At 40.4% G+C, this 16973-nt stretch overlaps 1 protein-coding gene across 6 annotated transcripts in view; it reads right to left on the minus strand.

Annotated features, from left to right (window-relative positions):
* LOC110536484 (PDZ domain-containing protein 2) overlaps positions 1–16973 on the minus strand; it is a 291837-nt gene that overhangs the window by 8394 nt on the left and 266470 nt on the right. For 5 of the 6 annotated variants that reach the window (XM_036936523.2, XM_090191265.1, XM_090191266.1 and 2 more), the window contains 3 exons: positions 16662–16779; positions 6168–6269; positions 3403–3700 (listed from right to left, as the gene is read on the minus strand). In XM_036936523.2, the coding sequence (XP_036792418.2) occupies positions 3403–3700; positions 6168–6269; positions 16662–16779 (518 nt within the window). Of the gene's footprint in view, positions 1–202; positions 1449–2924; positions 3701–6167; positions 6270–16661; positions 16780–16973 lie in introns of those variants that run through there. The other variant, XR_016484730.1, reaches the window with a different exon arrangement.

Here is a 16973-nt window from a genome sequence, read left to right on the forward strand (position 1 = left end):
ATCCATGAAGTAAAAATAAAGAATGAAAGAAATATCAGAACAAGCAATGTCAGAGTCCGGCATACAGTGCATTCAGAAAGTTTTCAGACTCCTTGACTTTTTCAACATTTTGTTACATTACAGCCTTATTCTAAAATGGATGACAATTTTTTTTAAATGCTCAGCAATCTTCAAACAATACCCCATAATTACAAAACGAAAACAGGTTTTAATTTTTTTTATTGAAATTTTCTGAGACACAAAATTGAACTCAGGTGCATCCTGTTTCCATTGATCATCCTTGAGATGTTTCTACTACTTGATTGGAGTCAACCTGTGGTAAATTTAATTGATTGGACATGATTTGGAAAGGCACACACCTGTCTATATAAGGTCCCACAGCTGACAGTGCATGTCAGAGCAAAAATGAGGTCAAAGGAATTGTCCGTAGAGCTCCGAGACACAGATCTGGGGTAAGGTACCAAAACATTTCTGCAGCATTGAAGGTCCCCAAGAACACAGTGGCCTCCATCATTCTTAAATATAAGAATTTTCCTAGAGCTGGCCGCCCGGCCAAACTGAGCAATTGGGAAAGAAGGACCTTGGTCAGAGTGGTGACCAAGAGCCCAACGGTCACTCTGACGGAGCTCCAGAGTTCATCTGTGGAGATGGGAGAACCTTCAAGAAGGACAACCATTTTCGCAGCACTCCACCAATCAGGACTTAATGGTAGAGTGGCCAGACGGAAGCCACTACTCAGTAAAAGGCTCGCTTGGAGTTTGCTAAAAAGCACCTAAAGGTCTCAGACCATGAGAAACAAGATTCTCTGGTCTGATGAAACCAAGATTGAACTCTTTGGCTTGAATGCCAAGCGTCACGTCTGGAGGAAACCTGGCACCATCCCTACGGTGAAGCATGGTGATGGCAGCATCATGCTGTTGGGATGTTTTTCAGCGGTAGGGACTGAGAGACTAGTTAGGATCGAGGGGAAAGATGAACGGAGCAGAGAACAGAGAGATCCAGAGCACACAGGACCTCAGACTGGGGCAAAGGTTCACTTTCCAACAAGACAATGACCCTAAGTACACAGCCAAGACTACACAGGAGTGGCTTCGAGACAAGTCTCTGAATGTCCTTGAATGGCCCAGCCAGAGACCAGACATTAACCCAATCTAACAGCTCTGGGGAGACCTGAAAATAGCTGTGCAGCGACGCTCCCCATTCCAACCTGACAGAGCTTGAGTGGATCTGCAGAGAAGAATGGTAGAAACTCCCAAATACAGGTGTGCCAAGCTTGTAGGGTCATACCCAATTTAAAAAAATTAGTAAAGAGAATTATTTATTTCAGCTTTGGAAGATCCATTTGTGACCAAGCTTTAACATCCTGTCTGATGTCTTGAGATGTTGCTTCAATATATCTGCACAGAAAGATATCATGATTAATGTAAATGTAATTGTTTGTATGTAACGTAATGTATGTTATGTATGTTATGTATGTTATGTATGTAATGTATGTAATGTATGTAATGTATGTTATGTATGTTATGTATGTTATGTATGTAATGTATGTTATGTATGTTATGTATGTAATGTATGTTATGTATGTTATGTATGTTATGTATGTAATGTATGTTATGTATGTTATGTATGTTATGTATGTAATGTATGTTATGTATGTTATGTATGTAATGTATGTTATGTATGTTATGTATGTTATGTATGTAATGTATGTTATGTATGTTATGTATGTTATGTATGTTATGTATGTTATGTATGTTATGTATGTAATGTATGTAATGTATGTTATGTATGTTATGTATGTAATGTATGTTATGTATGTTATGTATGTAATGTATGTAATGTATGTTATGTATGTTATGTATGTTATGTATGTTATGTATGTAATGTATGTTATGTATGTTATGTATGTTATGTATGTAATGTATGTTATGTATGTTATGTATGTAATGTATGTTATGTATGTTATGTATGTTATGTATGTAATGTATGTAATGTATGTTATGTATGTTATGTATGTAATGTATGTTATGTATGTTATGTATGTTATGTATGTTATGTATGTTATGTATGTTATGTATGTAATGTATGTTATGTATGTTATGTATGTAATGTATGTAATGTATGTAATGTATGTTATGTATGTAATGTATGTTATGTATGTTATGTATGTTATGTATGTTATGTATGTTATGTATGTTATGTATGTTATGTATGTAATGTATGTTATGTATGTAATGTATGTTATGTATGTTATGTATGTTATGTATGTAATGTATGTTATGTATGTAATGTATGTTATGTATGTAATGTATGTTATGTATGTTATGTATGTAATGTATGTTATGTATGTTATGTATGTTATGTATGTTATGTATGTTATGTATGTAATGTATGTAATGTATGTAATGTATGTAATGTATGTAATGTATGTAATGTATGTAATGTATGTTATGTATGTAATGTATGTTATGTATGTAATGTATGTTATGTATGTTATGTATGTAATGTATGTTATGTATGTTATGTATGTTATGTATGTTATGTATGTTATGTATGTTATGTATGTTATGTATGTTATGTATGTAATGTATGTAATGTATGTAATGTATGTTATGTATGTAATGTATGTTATGTATGTAATGTATGTTATGTATGTTATGTATGTTATGTATGTTATGTATGTAATGTATGTTATGTATGTTATGTATGTTATGTATGTTATGTATGTTATGTATGTTATGTATGTTATGTATGTTATGTATGTAATGTATGTTATGTATGTAATGTATGTTATGTATGTAATGTATGTTATGTATGTTATGTATGTAATGTATGTTATGTATGTTATGTATGTTATGTATGTTATGTATGTTATGTATGTTATGTATGTAATGTATGTTATGTATGTAATGTATGTTATGTATGTAATGTATGTTATGTCATTGGGTGTCAGTTGTTTAGTGAACTCTGCCATGGCGTGCTGTAGCACTAGGCAGAAACATTACTAGACCAATTCACTCCTCTCTTTCTAAATATGCTATTAAATCTAAACTTGTTCGTTTTCTTTGTTTAAGACTTAAAAATTGGTCTTATGATGTGATTAATGGCATTACACGGACTTAGAACAACCATACCGAGAGTAAACAAGTCCTACTAGATCTAAAACCAGGGAACAAATAAAACAGACAGAACGTAATTCTGGAAAATATAATGTTATGAGCCCTTAAGAGTTGTTTATTAACCATTAGTTTACCCGTTTGCAAAAAAACACATCTCCTGTACACCAAGGACTCAGGGAAGAGTTGCAGGGTATAGGAGAAGAATGTGCCTATTTGAAAGCTACAAAAAAAAATGTGCAGATCACTCCGGCTTTGCAGTATGTTAACGTTTCCTATCCTGTACCTCCCAGTCCCATAACAGATCTAGTCGTCTCAGGCCGGTTCTCTCTGCATCCCAGGGAGTAGCTTCTTCCGGTGTGGTGGGCCAGGTCATGTTGTCTCGGGGACATCTGTCCTTCACTGTCCTTTCCCCTGCGAATAACCACCAGGACCTGAGAGGACAGTCTAGCCTGGTGGAGACAGGACACGGCTTCTACGTGGGACGTCCCCTCCAAGCTGCTGCCGTTGATGGACAGGATACTGTCCCCCCGCTGAATGGTTCCTTCCAGGCCGGCCACGCCTTTAGAGAACACCCGATGGACCTGCCCCAAACAGAGGTAAGTGGGAGAGTTAAGAAGGGAAGTTAAATCCCAAATCAACTCCTAGCCCCTACACACTAGGCACTCCAATCTATCTCAAGGGATTGGATTGATTGTAAGTGGAGTGGGTGAGTAATGAATTGTTCAACATTGAATAGAGACAAAAACATTTGTTTACTCTAGGTTTCTCATTACTTACTCCATATCTTTCATGACACATTTTCAAAATATTTTTTGTTTGTTTTGTTTTTAAAACATGTACTGTACTACTGTAATACTACTGTAATACTACTGTTATACTAATGTTATACTACTGTAATACTACTGTAATACTACTGTTATACTACTGTAACACTACTGTTATACTAATGTTATGCTACTGTAATACTACTGTTATACTACTGTTATACCACTGTAACACTACTGTAATACTACTGTTATACTACTGTAATACTACTGTAATACTACTGTTATACTACTGTTATACTACTGTTATACTAATGTTATACTACTGTTATACTAATGTTATACTACTGTAATACTACTGTTATACTACTGTTATCTTCTTATTGCTGGGGGGCAGTATTGAGTAGCTTGGATGAATAAGTTGCCCAAAGTAAACGGCCTGCTCCTCAGTCTCAGCTGCTAATATATGCATAATATTATTAGTATTGGATAGAAAACATTCTAAAGTTTCTAAAACTGTTTGAATGATGTCTGTGAGTATAACAGAACTCATATGGCAGGCAAAATCCTGAGGAGAAATCAAAACAGGAAGTGAGAAATCTGAGCTTTGTATGTATTCACCCCAATGAAGTTGTTGTGGGAATGAATGAGAGCAGAATGTATCAGGTGTCTATCAAGCAGCCATTTTCTGATCACGCTTACACTCCGGTTGGAACTGTATTGAAGCTATATGTTAAAAACATCCTAATGATTGATTCTGTACTTAGTTTGAAATGTTTCTTCGACCTGTAATATAACTCTTTGACGTTTTTGTCCGATGTAACGCTGACCAGAATTAGCGTTTGGATATGTATACTATATGTATACTAACAAAAGAAGTTATTTGGACATAAATAACGGATATTATCGAACAAATCAAACATTTATTGTGGACCTGGGACTCCTGGAGTGCTTTCTGATGTAGATCATCAAAGGTAAGGGAATATTTATCATGTCATTTCTTGTTTATGTTGACGCCATCGTTGCGGCTATTGTGATTTTTACTTCTGAGCGCCGTCTCAGATTATTGCATGGGTTTCTTTTTCCGTAAAGTTTTTTTGAAATCTGACACAGCGGTTGCATTAAGGAGAGGTAAATCTATAATTCCATGTGTATAACTTGTATTATCATCTACATTTATGATGAGTATTTCTGTTGAATGATGTGGCTATGCAAAATCACTGGATGTTTTTGGAACTAGTGAATGTAGTAACGCGCCAATGTAAACTCAGATTTTCATAAATATTAACTTTATCAAACAAAACATGCATGTATTGTGCAACATGAAGTCCTATGAGTGTCATCTGATGAAGGTGATCAAAGGTTAGTGATTAATTTTATCTCTATTTGTGGTTTTTGTGACTCTGTCTGGAAAATCTTTGGCTGGAAAAATGGCTGTGTTTTTCTGTTGCTATGTGGTGACCTAACATAATCGTTTGAGGTGCTTTTGCTGTAAAGCATATTTGAAATCGGACACTGTGGTGGGATTAACAACGAGAATAGCTTTAAAATGGTATGAGATACATGTATGTTTGAGGAATTTTAACTATGAGATTTGTGATGTTTTGAAATTGGCGCCCTGCACTTTCACTGGCTGGTGTCATATCGCTCCCGTTAACGGGATTGCAGCCATAAGAAGTTATACTACTGTAATACTACTGTTATACTACTGTTATACTACTGTAACACTACTGTAATACTACTACTGTTGTAATACTACTGCTGTAATACTACTGTTGTAATACTACTGTAACACTACTGTAATACTACTGCTGTAATACTACTGTAATACAACTGCTGTAATACTACTGTAATACCACTGCTGTAATACTACTGTAATACTACTGTTATACTACTGTAATACTACTGTAATACTACTGGTATACTACTGTAATACTACTGTAATACTACTGTTATACTATTTTTATACTACTGTAATACTACTGTTATACTACTGTAATACTACTGCTGTAATACTACTGCTGTAATACTACTGTTATACTACTGTAATACTATTTTTATACTACTGTAATACTACTGTAATACTACTGTTATACTACTGTAATACTGTTATACTACGCTTATACTACTGTAATAATAATGTAATAATACTGTTATACTATTGTTATACTACTGTAATACTACTGTAATACTACTACTGTTATACTACTGTAATACTACTGTTATACTACTGTTATACTACTGTTATACTACTGTTATACTACTGTAATACCACTGTACTTACAGTTATGGACTTCTGCTCAAGGTCCATTCCACCAGCGATGCTGAAACCAAGTCCGGATCCCTCTTCTTTAGAGAAGACTACAAAGTGGGTATCATCTTTATCCTAGGTGGGGGGCAGAAACAACACACACAACGTGAATCTTTCAAGACAAGGATGAAAATACTTCAACAATGTCTCAGACATTATATCCCTGACACTCCTCTCCTCTAGCCTGGTGCTGTCTTAACAACTAATATATATATTATTTATTTCACCTTTATTTAACCAGGTAGGCAAGTTGAGAACAAGTTCTCATTTACAATTGCGACCTGGCCAAGATAAAGCAAAGCAGTTCGACACATACAACGACACAGAGTTACACATGGAGTAAAACAAACATACAGTCAATAATACAGTATAAACAAGTCTATATACGATGTGAGCAAATGAGGTGAGATAAGGGAGGTAAAGGCAAAAAAGGCCTTGGTGGCAAGGTAAATACAATATAGCAAGTAAAACACTGGAATGGTAGATTTGCAGTGGAAGAATGTGCAAAGTAGAAATAGAAATAATGGGATGCAAAGGAGTAAAATAAATAAATAAATACAGTAGGGGAAGTGGTAGTTGTTTGGGCTAAATTATAGATGGGCTATGTACAGGTGCAGTAATCTGTGAGCTGCTCTGACAGCTGGTGCTTAAAGCTAGTGAGGGACATAAGTGTTTCCAGTTTCAGAGATTTTTGTAGTTAGTTCCAGTCATTGGCAGCAGAGAACTGGATGGAGAGGCGGCCAAATGAGGAATTGGCTTTGGGGGTGACCAGAGAGATATACCTGCTGGAGCGTGTGCTGCAGGTGGGTGCTGCTATGGTGACCAGCGAGCTGAGATAAGGGGGGACTTTACCTAGCAGGGTCTTGTAGATGACCTGGAGCCAGTGGGTTTGGCGACGAGTATGAAGCGAGGGCCAGCCAATGAGAGCGTACAAGTCGCAGTGGTGGGTAGTATATGGAGCTTTGGTGACGAAACGGATTGCACTGTGATAGACTGCATCCAATTTGTTGAGTAGGGTATTGGAGGCTATTTTGTAAATGACATCGCCGAAGTCGAGGATCGGTAAGATGGTGAGTTTTACAAGGGTAGGTTTGGCAGCATGAGTGAAGGATGCTTTGTTGCGAAATAGGAAGCCAATTCTAGATTTAACTTTGGATTGGAGATGTTTGATGTGAGTCTGGAAGGAGAGTTTACAGTCTATAACCAGACACCTAGGTATTTGTAGTTGTCCACATATTCTAAGTCAGAACCGTCCAGAGTAGTGATGCTAGGCGGGTGGACAGGTGCAGGCAGCAATTGGTTGAAGAGCATGCATTTAGTTTTACTAGCATTTAAGAGCAGTTGGAGGCAACGGAAGGAGTGTTGTATGGCATTGAAGCTAGTTTGGAGGTTTAATAACACAGTGTCCAAAGAAGGGCCAGATGTATACAGAATGGTGTCGTCTGCGTCAATGTGGATCAGAGAATCACCAGCAGCAAGAGCGACATCATTGATGTATACAGAGAAGAGAGTCGGCCTGAGAATTGAACCCTGTGGCACCCCCATAGAGACTGCCAGAGGCCCGGACAACAGGCCCTCCGATTTGACACACTGAACTCTATCAGAGAAGTAGTTGGTGAACCAGGCGAGGCAATCATTTGAGAAATCAAGGCTATCGAGTCTGCCGATGAGGATGTGGTGATTGACAGAGTCGAAAGCCTTTGCCAGGTCAATGATTACGGCTGCACAGCATTGTTTCTTATCGATGGCGGTTACGATATCGTTTAGGACCTTGAGCGTGGCTGAGATGCACCCGTGACCAGCTCTGAAACCAGATTGCATAGCGGAGAAGGTGCGGTGGGATTCGAAATGGTCGGTTATCTGTTTGTTGACTTGGCTTTCGAAGACCTTAGAAAGGCAGGGTAGGATATATATAGGTCTGTAGCAGTTTGGTTCAAGAGTGTCCCCCCTTTGAAGAGGGGGATGACCGTAGCTGCTTTCCAATCTTTGGGGATCTCAGACGACACGAAAGAGAGGTTGGACAGGATAGTAATAGGGGTTGCAACAATTTCGGCAGATAATTTTAGAAAGAAAGGGTCCAGATTGTCTAGCACGGCTAATTTGTAGGGGTCCAGATTTTGCAGCTCTTTCAGAACATCAGCTGACTGTATTTGGGAGAAGGAGAAATAGGGAAGGCTTGGGCGGGTTGCTGTGGGTGCAGTGCTGTTGGCCGGGGTAGGGGTAGCCAGGTGGAAAGCATGGCCAGCCATAGAAAAATGCTTATTGAAATTCTCAATTATAGTGGATTTATCGGTGGTGACAGAGTTTCCTATCCTCAGTGCAGTGGGTAGCTGGGAGGAGGTGCTCTTATTCTCCATGGACTTTACAGTGTCCAATAACTTTTTTGAGTTTGTGTTGCAGGAAGCAAATTTCTGCTTGAAAAAGCTAGCCTTGGCTTTTCTAACTGCCTGTGTATATTGGTTTCTAACTTCCCTGAAAAGTTGCATATCACGGGAGCTGTTCGATGCTAATGCAGAACGCCACAGGTTGTTTTTGTGTTGGTTAAGGGCAGTCAGGTCTGGGGAGAACCAAGGGCTATATCTGTTCCTGGTTCTACATTTCTTGAAGGGGGCATGCTTATTTAAAATGGTGAGGAAGACTTTTTTTTTTTAAATAACCAGGCATCCTCTACTGACGGGATGAGGTCAATATCCTTCCAAGATTCCAGTATATGGTCAATGTCACGCCAAATACCGTTGGAAAGAGGGCACAAACAGATGTAGGACCATGCTACCTTTCCTCAACCTAATATCTGAAGTGTTTAGTTATTTGTGCTATTGTGTTCATTTCCCAGAAGCCATCCTTTATTATCTAAACTCATCCCCTGTTAACCCTGAACAACCGGATCCCCTGAACTACATGATCCCCTGAACTACCAGATCCCCTGAACTACCGGATCCCCTGAACTACCTGATCCCCTGAACTACCTGATCCCCTGAACTACCGGATCTCCTGAACTACCTGATCTTCTGAACTACCTGATCCCCTGAACTACCTGATCCACTGAACTACCTGATCTTCTGAACTACCTGATCTCCTGAACTACCGGATCCCCTGAACTGCATGATCCCCTGAACTACCGGATCCCCTGAACTACATGATCCCCTGAACTACCTGATCCCCTGAACTACCGGATCCCCTGACTACCGGATCCCCTGAACTACCGGATCCCCTGAACTACCTGATCCCCTGAACTACCTGATCCCCTGAACTACATGATCCCCTGAACTACATGATCCCCTGAACTACATGATCCCCTGAACTACATGATCCCCTGAACTACATGATCCCCTGAACTACCAGATCCCCTGAACTGCATGATCCCCTGAACTACCTGATCCCCTGAACTACCTGATCCCCTGAACTACATGATCCTCTGAACTACCGGATCCCCCGAACTACCAGATCCCCTGAACTACCTGATCCCCTGAACTACCTGATCCTCTGAACTACCGGATCCCCTGAACTACCTGATCCCCTGAACTACATGATCCCCTGAACTACCGGATCCCCATAACTACCGGATCCCCTGAACTACCTGATCCTCTGAACTACCTGATCCCCTGAACTACCTGATCAGCTGAACTACCGGATCCCCTGAACTACCTGATCTTCTGAACTACCTGATCCCCTGAACTACCTGATCTTCTGAACTACCTTATCCCCTGAACTACCTGATCCCCTGAACTACCTGATCCCCTGAACTACCGGATCCCCTGAACTACCTGATCTTCTGAACTACCTTATCCCCTGAACTACCTGATCCCCTGAACTACCTGATCCCCTGAACTACATAATCCCTTGCTTACCTTGAACTACCGGATCCCTTGTTTACCCTGAACTCCCTGCTCCCTTGTTTACCCTGAACTACCAGATCCCTTGTTTACCCTGAACTACCGGATCCCTTGTTTACCCTGAACTACCTGCTCCCTTGTTTACCCTGAACTACCTGCTCCCTTGTTCACCCTGAACTACCAGATCCCTTGTTTACCCTGAACTACCTAATACATGGACCTGAGAACTGAGAGATCCTGGTGTTCTTAGACACTCCACAGAGAAGCACTCCATCCCACACCAGCAACCCTCCAATATTTTTCACTAATGGAGCCAACAGATGCAGCTACAGACAGACGTCTCTGGTTACCTCAGAGAGAGACTTGGCTTCCTTCAGCAGGGCCAACATGTGTTTGTGTGTTAGTCCTAAGAGATAAAAAATAAATACAATGTTGGGGGGGATTCTTTTTTTTCATTATCCAATTGGAAGTTAGTCTTGTCCCATCGCTGCAACTCCTGTGCATCCTCCGAAACACAATCCAGCCAAGCCACACAGCTTCTTGACACAACGCCTGCTTAACCCGGAAGCCAGCCGCACCAATGTGTCGGAGGAAACACTGTACTCCTAGTCCGGCCCACCACAGGAGTCGCTAGTGTGCGTTGGGACAGGAACATCCCTGCCGACCAAACCCTCCCTTAACCAGGACAACTCAGGCCAATTGTGCACCGCTCCATGGGTCTCCCTATCGCGGCCAGCTGCGACCGAGCCTGGACTCAAACCAGGATTTCTAGTGACACAGCTAGCACTGTGATGCAATGTCTTAGACCACTGGGCCACTCGGGAGGGCAGGTGGGATTATTGACAACTACTTCCGTTTTTTGGTGAGTTCTAGAGAGAAATCAAATCATTCACAATAGAAATGAGTAGTTTTCATTAGGCAAATACTCAACCTAGTTCAGCGCAGAAAACGTGGTAATTAACTACAATGACCATAATCCATTGCACTTGTTCATTAACGGCCCAGGATAGAAGCGGATACACACAGACCACATGAGAGAGGAATCAACACAACACAAGAGAGGGATAGAGACAGTTGATGAGGTAGCTACTAAAACGATTTGGTCAGACAGCTCTGCAGCATAGCTAGTAGCCTAGCTAAATAGGATCAATCAATGGGGAGCACAGACATAACATTGCATGGTTGTCTGGCTGGCTGGCTGGCTGCTACTGCCTCAGCAGAGATGAGATGATGACTTTAAGGAATTAAATAATGAAATAATAAACCCAACTGAAATATTTTATTAAAGTAATATCAATAAATGATGGACACGCCCCCACAGAAATGGGCCTTCCGCATCTGCAGTGGAAGGTGGCAGAGCTATAGCACTGTTTATCAGACCAGGAGACGTTCTATCTGCAGTGGAAGGAGGCAGAGCTACAGCAGTGTTTATCAGACCAGGGGACATTCCATCTGCGGTGGAAGGTGACAGAGCTATAGCAGTGTTTATCAGACCAGGGGACATTCCATCTGCAGTGGAAGGTGGCAGAGCTATAGCAGTGTTTATCAGACCAGGGGACATTCCATCTGCAGTGGAAGGTGGCAGAGCTATAGCAGTGTTTGTCAGACCATGGGACATTCCAAAAATCTGTCTTTTCATGACAACGATTAGCTCTAAGTGTCACGGGAATTGTCTGAAGGTAACCCAGTACCGGGCAGAAAAATGAATGGAAGTGAATGGGGCATTTCCACAACAAAGGTATAGGGCTAATTCCACTGTAAATGTATTTTCAATTTGTTTAGCTTTTTAATATGTCTCAGATATAGGACAGACACTTCAAAACCTACCTACTTTCGATTTATTTTGGGACTGTCTGTTATTTTGGGACTGCCAAATTCAAATGTTAAAAAATGTCAATATATTATATATACAGGTGTCCTAAAATTCTAAATAAAATATTGAAATAATCCTTGGTATGACCATCTTAAAACAATTCCATATGACTATCTTAAAACAATTCCGTATGTTAGCTTATTAGAAACCCAGCCCCTTAGACCTTAGGCGGTTAATAAGTGGATAAGCTGTACAGTAATGGGCAGTCACTACCTTATTAATGAAGAGTGGTGAGCAGTTGATTCAAAGAGAGAGAAAAGAACAAATACATCCTGCCACACTGCACAGAGCAACATTTTAAGGGGCATTGCACTAATAATGGCGCTGACTAGGGAAACGTATCTGCTGTTCTTAGTGCCATATTCAAACTAAAACAATGTACAGTGCCTTGCGAAAGTATTCGGCCCCCTTGAACTTTGCGAACTTTTGCCACATTTCAGGCTTCAAACATAAAGATATAAAACTGTATTTTTTTGTGAAGAATCAACAACAAGGGGGACACAATCATGAAGTGGAACGACATTTATTGGATATTTCAAACTTTTTTAACAAATCAAAAACTGAAAAATTGGGCGTGCAAAATTATTCAGCCCCTTTACTTTCAGTGCAGCAAACTCTCTCCAGAAGTTCAGTGAGGATCTCTGAATGATCCAATGTTGACCTAAATGACTAATGATGATAAATACAATCCACCTGTGTGTAATCAAGTCTCCGTATAAATGCACCTGCACTGTGATAGTCTCAGAGGTCCGTCAAAAGCGCAGAGAGCATCATGAAGAACAAGGAACACACCAGGCAGGTCCGAGACACTGTTGTGAAGAAGTTTAAAGCCGGATTTTGATACAAAAAGATTTCCTAAGCTTTAAACATCCCAAGGAGCACTGTGCAAGCGATAATATTGAAATGGAAGGAGTATCAGACCACTGCAAATCTACCAGGACCTGGCCGTCCCTCTAAACTTTCAGCTCATACAAGGAGAAGACTGATCAGAGATGCAGCCAAGAGGCCCATGATCACTCTGGATGAACTGCAGAGATCTACAGCTGAGGTGGGAGACTCTGTCCATAGGACAACAATCAGTCGTATATTGCACAAATCTGGCCTTTATGGAAGAGTGGCAAGAAGAAAGCCATTTCTTAAAGATATCCATAAAAAGTGTCGTTTAAAGTTTGCCACAAGCCACCTGGGAGACACACCAAACATGTGGAAGAAGGTGCTCTGGTCAGATGAAACCAAAATTAAACTTTTTGCCAACAATGCAAAACATTATGTTTGGCGTAAAAGCAACACCCTGAACACACCATCCCCACTGTCAAACATGGTGGTGGCAGCATCATGGTTTGGGCCTGTTTTTCTTCAGCAGGGACAGGGAAGATGGTTAAAATTGATGGGAAGATGGATGGAGCCAAATACAGGACCATTCTGGAAGAAAACCTGATGGAGTCTGCAAAAGACCTGAGACTGGGACGGAGATTTGTCTTCCAACAAGACAATGATCCAAAACATAAAGCAAAATCTACAATGGAATGGTTCAAAAATAAACATATCCAGGTGTTAGAATGGCCAAGTCAAAGTCCAGACCTGAATCCAATCAAGAATCTGTGGAAAGAACTGAAAACTGCTGTTCACAAATGCTCTCCATCCAACCTCACTGAGCTCGAGCTGTTTTGCAAGGAGGAATGGGAAAAAAATTCAGTCTCTCGATGTGCAAAACTGATAGAGACATACCCCAAGCGACTTACAGCTGTAATCGCAGCAAAAGGTGGCGCTACAAAGTATTAACTTAAGGGGGCTGAATAATTTTGCACGCCCAATTTTTCAGTTTTTGATTTGTTAAAAAAGTTTGAAATATCCAATAAATGTCGTTCCACTTCATGATTGTGTCCCACTTGTTGTTGATTCTTCACAAAAAAAAATACAGTTTTATATCTTTATGTTTGAAGCCTGAAATGTGGCAAAAGGTCGCAAAGTTCAAGGGGGCCGAATACTTTCGCAAGGCACTGTAACTAATAATGACGCTGACTAGGGAAACGTATCTGCTGTTCTTAGTGCCAGTTTGCATATTCAAACTAAAACAATGTAACTAATAATGGGCATCTTTATGCTTTCTTTAATAAAATAATGATAACAAATACTCTTTCAATATGCCTATGTTTATTTAGTTATGGATCCATAACGAATTACTATTGGAATAAATATCAATAAACTACAGAAATATTGGAACAAAGTTGTCTCATGAAGGTAAGCAAATTGTTGCTTACTGGAAAATACTCTTTCAAACACACACGGTCACGTTGTACAGCGCCATAATGGCTATTAACAGGTAGCTGGACAACAGACTTGCTTAGAAGGAGGGTAGGGGGAGAATTCTATCGTCAAATGTATTTCTTAGTTAGGTTGGCTTTTTCACAAATGGCCGTGATTGGTTGCAATTTCAGTTTAATTCACCAGAAATGACAAAACAAATCATACAACAAAAATCCTTATTATTATTATTATGTATCACATCCGAACATGATTGGGAGTCCCATAGGGCGGCGCACAATTGGCCCAGTGTTTCTCTCCCTCTAAAAACAGAAATAAATGTTTTGGCCTTTATTCAGATTACAATTGCTCACTTTCGTTTAATTTTTAAAATAAAAATTACATCAAAAATATCGTTATATATTATCAAGTGGATATCCAATAATTGTCATATAGTCATATAGCCCCTGCAACTACATAAAGCTGAGTGACTCAGTCATATAGCCTCAGCACCTAAATAAATCTGAGTGACTCAGTCATATAGCCCAGCACTTACATAAATCTGAGTGACTCAGTCATATAGCCCAGCACCTACATAAAGCTGAGTGACTCAATCATGTAGCCCAGCACCTACTTAAAGCTGAGTCACTCAATCATATAGCCAGGCACCTACATAAAGCTGAGTCACTCAATCATATAGCCCGGCACCTACATAAAGCTGAGTGACTCACTCATTCATGGCTTTGGATCAAAATAGTACCAAAATTATTTCTGATAGTCTTTAATAAAGAAATATTTTGGTTATCCTGACCTGGACAACATGTACAGTATAATAATATCCCATTATGGGCTGGTAGCAGGACAATATACCTTTACCAACACCTCTCTGTATTTTGATACTTTGTGGATGGGGTCTCCCCAGTGGCGCATCTGTCTAAGTCACCGCAATGCAAAATGCGTTGCTACAGATGCAGGTTTGATACCCGTGCCGGCTGAGTCACATCATATTTTTCGATATACTGTAGGCCTATCATAGGCGACATGAGTCTCATTAGTGTTGAGTAATGTGCTGTTAAAAGTGGTGTCGGTCTTATTTATTTAAAGAGCATATTGAAGTTAGAAGCAAAAGGATTCGAAGCAAAAGCCTACAACTATTTTAGCACCGTTTCACACTGCTCTGAAACAAGCATGGGGACTGGTCTTGATAAATTAATGGGGACTGGTCTTGATAAATCAATGGGGACTGGTCTTAATAAATCAATTAGATGTTTTAATTTCACTTAATCTCCATTTGGGTATTGGTTAGCCTAGAATTATACAATTAGGGTGTAGAAATGTTATGCCCTTAGTGTAACTTATATTTAACTAGGCAAGTCAGTTAAGAACAAATTCTTATTTACAAGGACAGCCTACTCCTTCCTCCCCGTCAAGGAATTGAACCCCAGTCTCCCGCGTGCCCGGACATCACGGGGATTCTTTGGCTAAATATCCCAGTACTGTAGCCTACTCCCGACCGTCACGTTGTACAGCGCCATATTTTCCATTCCATCCTAACGGAAACCCAGAGGGTTTTTCGTTGTTCTTGGAATAGAAACACCATAATATTAGTCAAATTAATCAAGCAAAATTTCTTAAAATCAGTTCTTACAAAAAAAACGTTTTAAATTCTCTAGTACAGCCACTATTGAAGACTATCAAATGCTTCTCAAAGACGCCCTCTGGTGGTCAAACTAGCACTAACTAGCAATAATGGTACCAGTGGTTGGCACTTAAATAACGTGCCATAGAATTCTGCGGCACTACGCAAGCTTTGCTGCAGTACGCTGCAACTTTTAAAGGTCGAACCACTGTAGGCTAGGTTGTAGCAACATCATGATGGGTATAGGAAAAACGCATGTATCATTAACAGCCTAAACCTATAGATGTTACATGGAACTGGGTGAATGGATTATGAAGGGAGGAGATACTGGTGGTCAGGGGGGAGAGACAGGTGGTCAGGGAGGAGAGACAGCTGGTCAGGGAGGAGAGACAGGGAGGAGAGAGTTAAGAGAAAGGGCCCTGTCATTATCATATGGGATTTCTTTGAGAAAGCATGAAGGGAAACTTCAATATGCAGTGTGTAAAACTGAGTGTATGGCTGAGTGTATGGCTGAGTGTATGGCTAAGTGTATGGCTGAGTGCATGGCTGAGTGTATGGCTGACTTAATGGCTGACTTAATAGCTGACTTAATGGCTGACTTTATGGCTGAGTGCATGGCTGACTTTATGGCTGAATTTATGGCTGACTTTATGGCTGAGTGTATGACTGAGTGCATGGCTGACTTTATGGATGACTTTATGGCTGAGTGTATGGCTGAGTGTATGGCTGAATGTATGGCTGAATGTATGGCTGGGTGTATGGCTGGGTGTATGGCTGAGTGTATGGCTGGGTGTATGGCTGGGTGTATGGCTGAGTGTATGGCAGGGAACAAATCATTAGACAAAGTTGTGTGTGTGTTGGTGTGTGTTACCGGTTACCTCAGAGAGAGCCTTGGCCTCCTGTAGCAGTGCCAACACGTCTGTCTTGGTGGTCACGGAGGCCAGGACCGCCTGCAGCTTACTCTGCTCCACCGGAGAGCCAGCCAGCACTGTCAAACTGCAGAGGAAACAGACCATTCCAATATGGGCTGTGACCTACTGCTTTACTCGTGTGTCTGTGTGTGTGTGAGTGAGTGTGTCTGTCTCTGTGTGTGAGTGTGCGTGTGTCTCTGTGTGTCTGTCTGTCTACAACCTTTGGAGGATTTACGTATTGTATATTTGAATCCTATTGTAGAAATAGTATAGACAGGG

The sequence above is a fragment of the Oncorhynchus mykiss genome, chromosome 11 (genome assembly GCF_057628025.1).
Source record: "Oncorhynchus mykiss isolate SJ-2025 chromosome 11, ASM5762802v1, whole genome shotgun sequence".
NCBI lineage: Eukaryota > Metazoa > Chordata > Actinopteri > Salmoniformes > Salmonidae > Oncorhynchus > Oncorhynchus mykiss.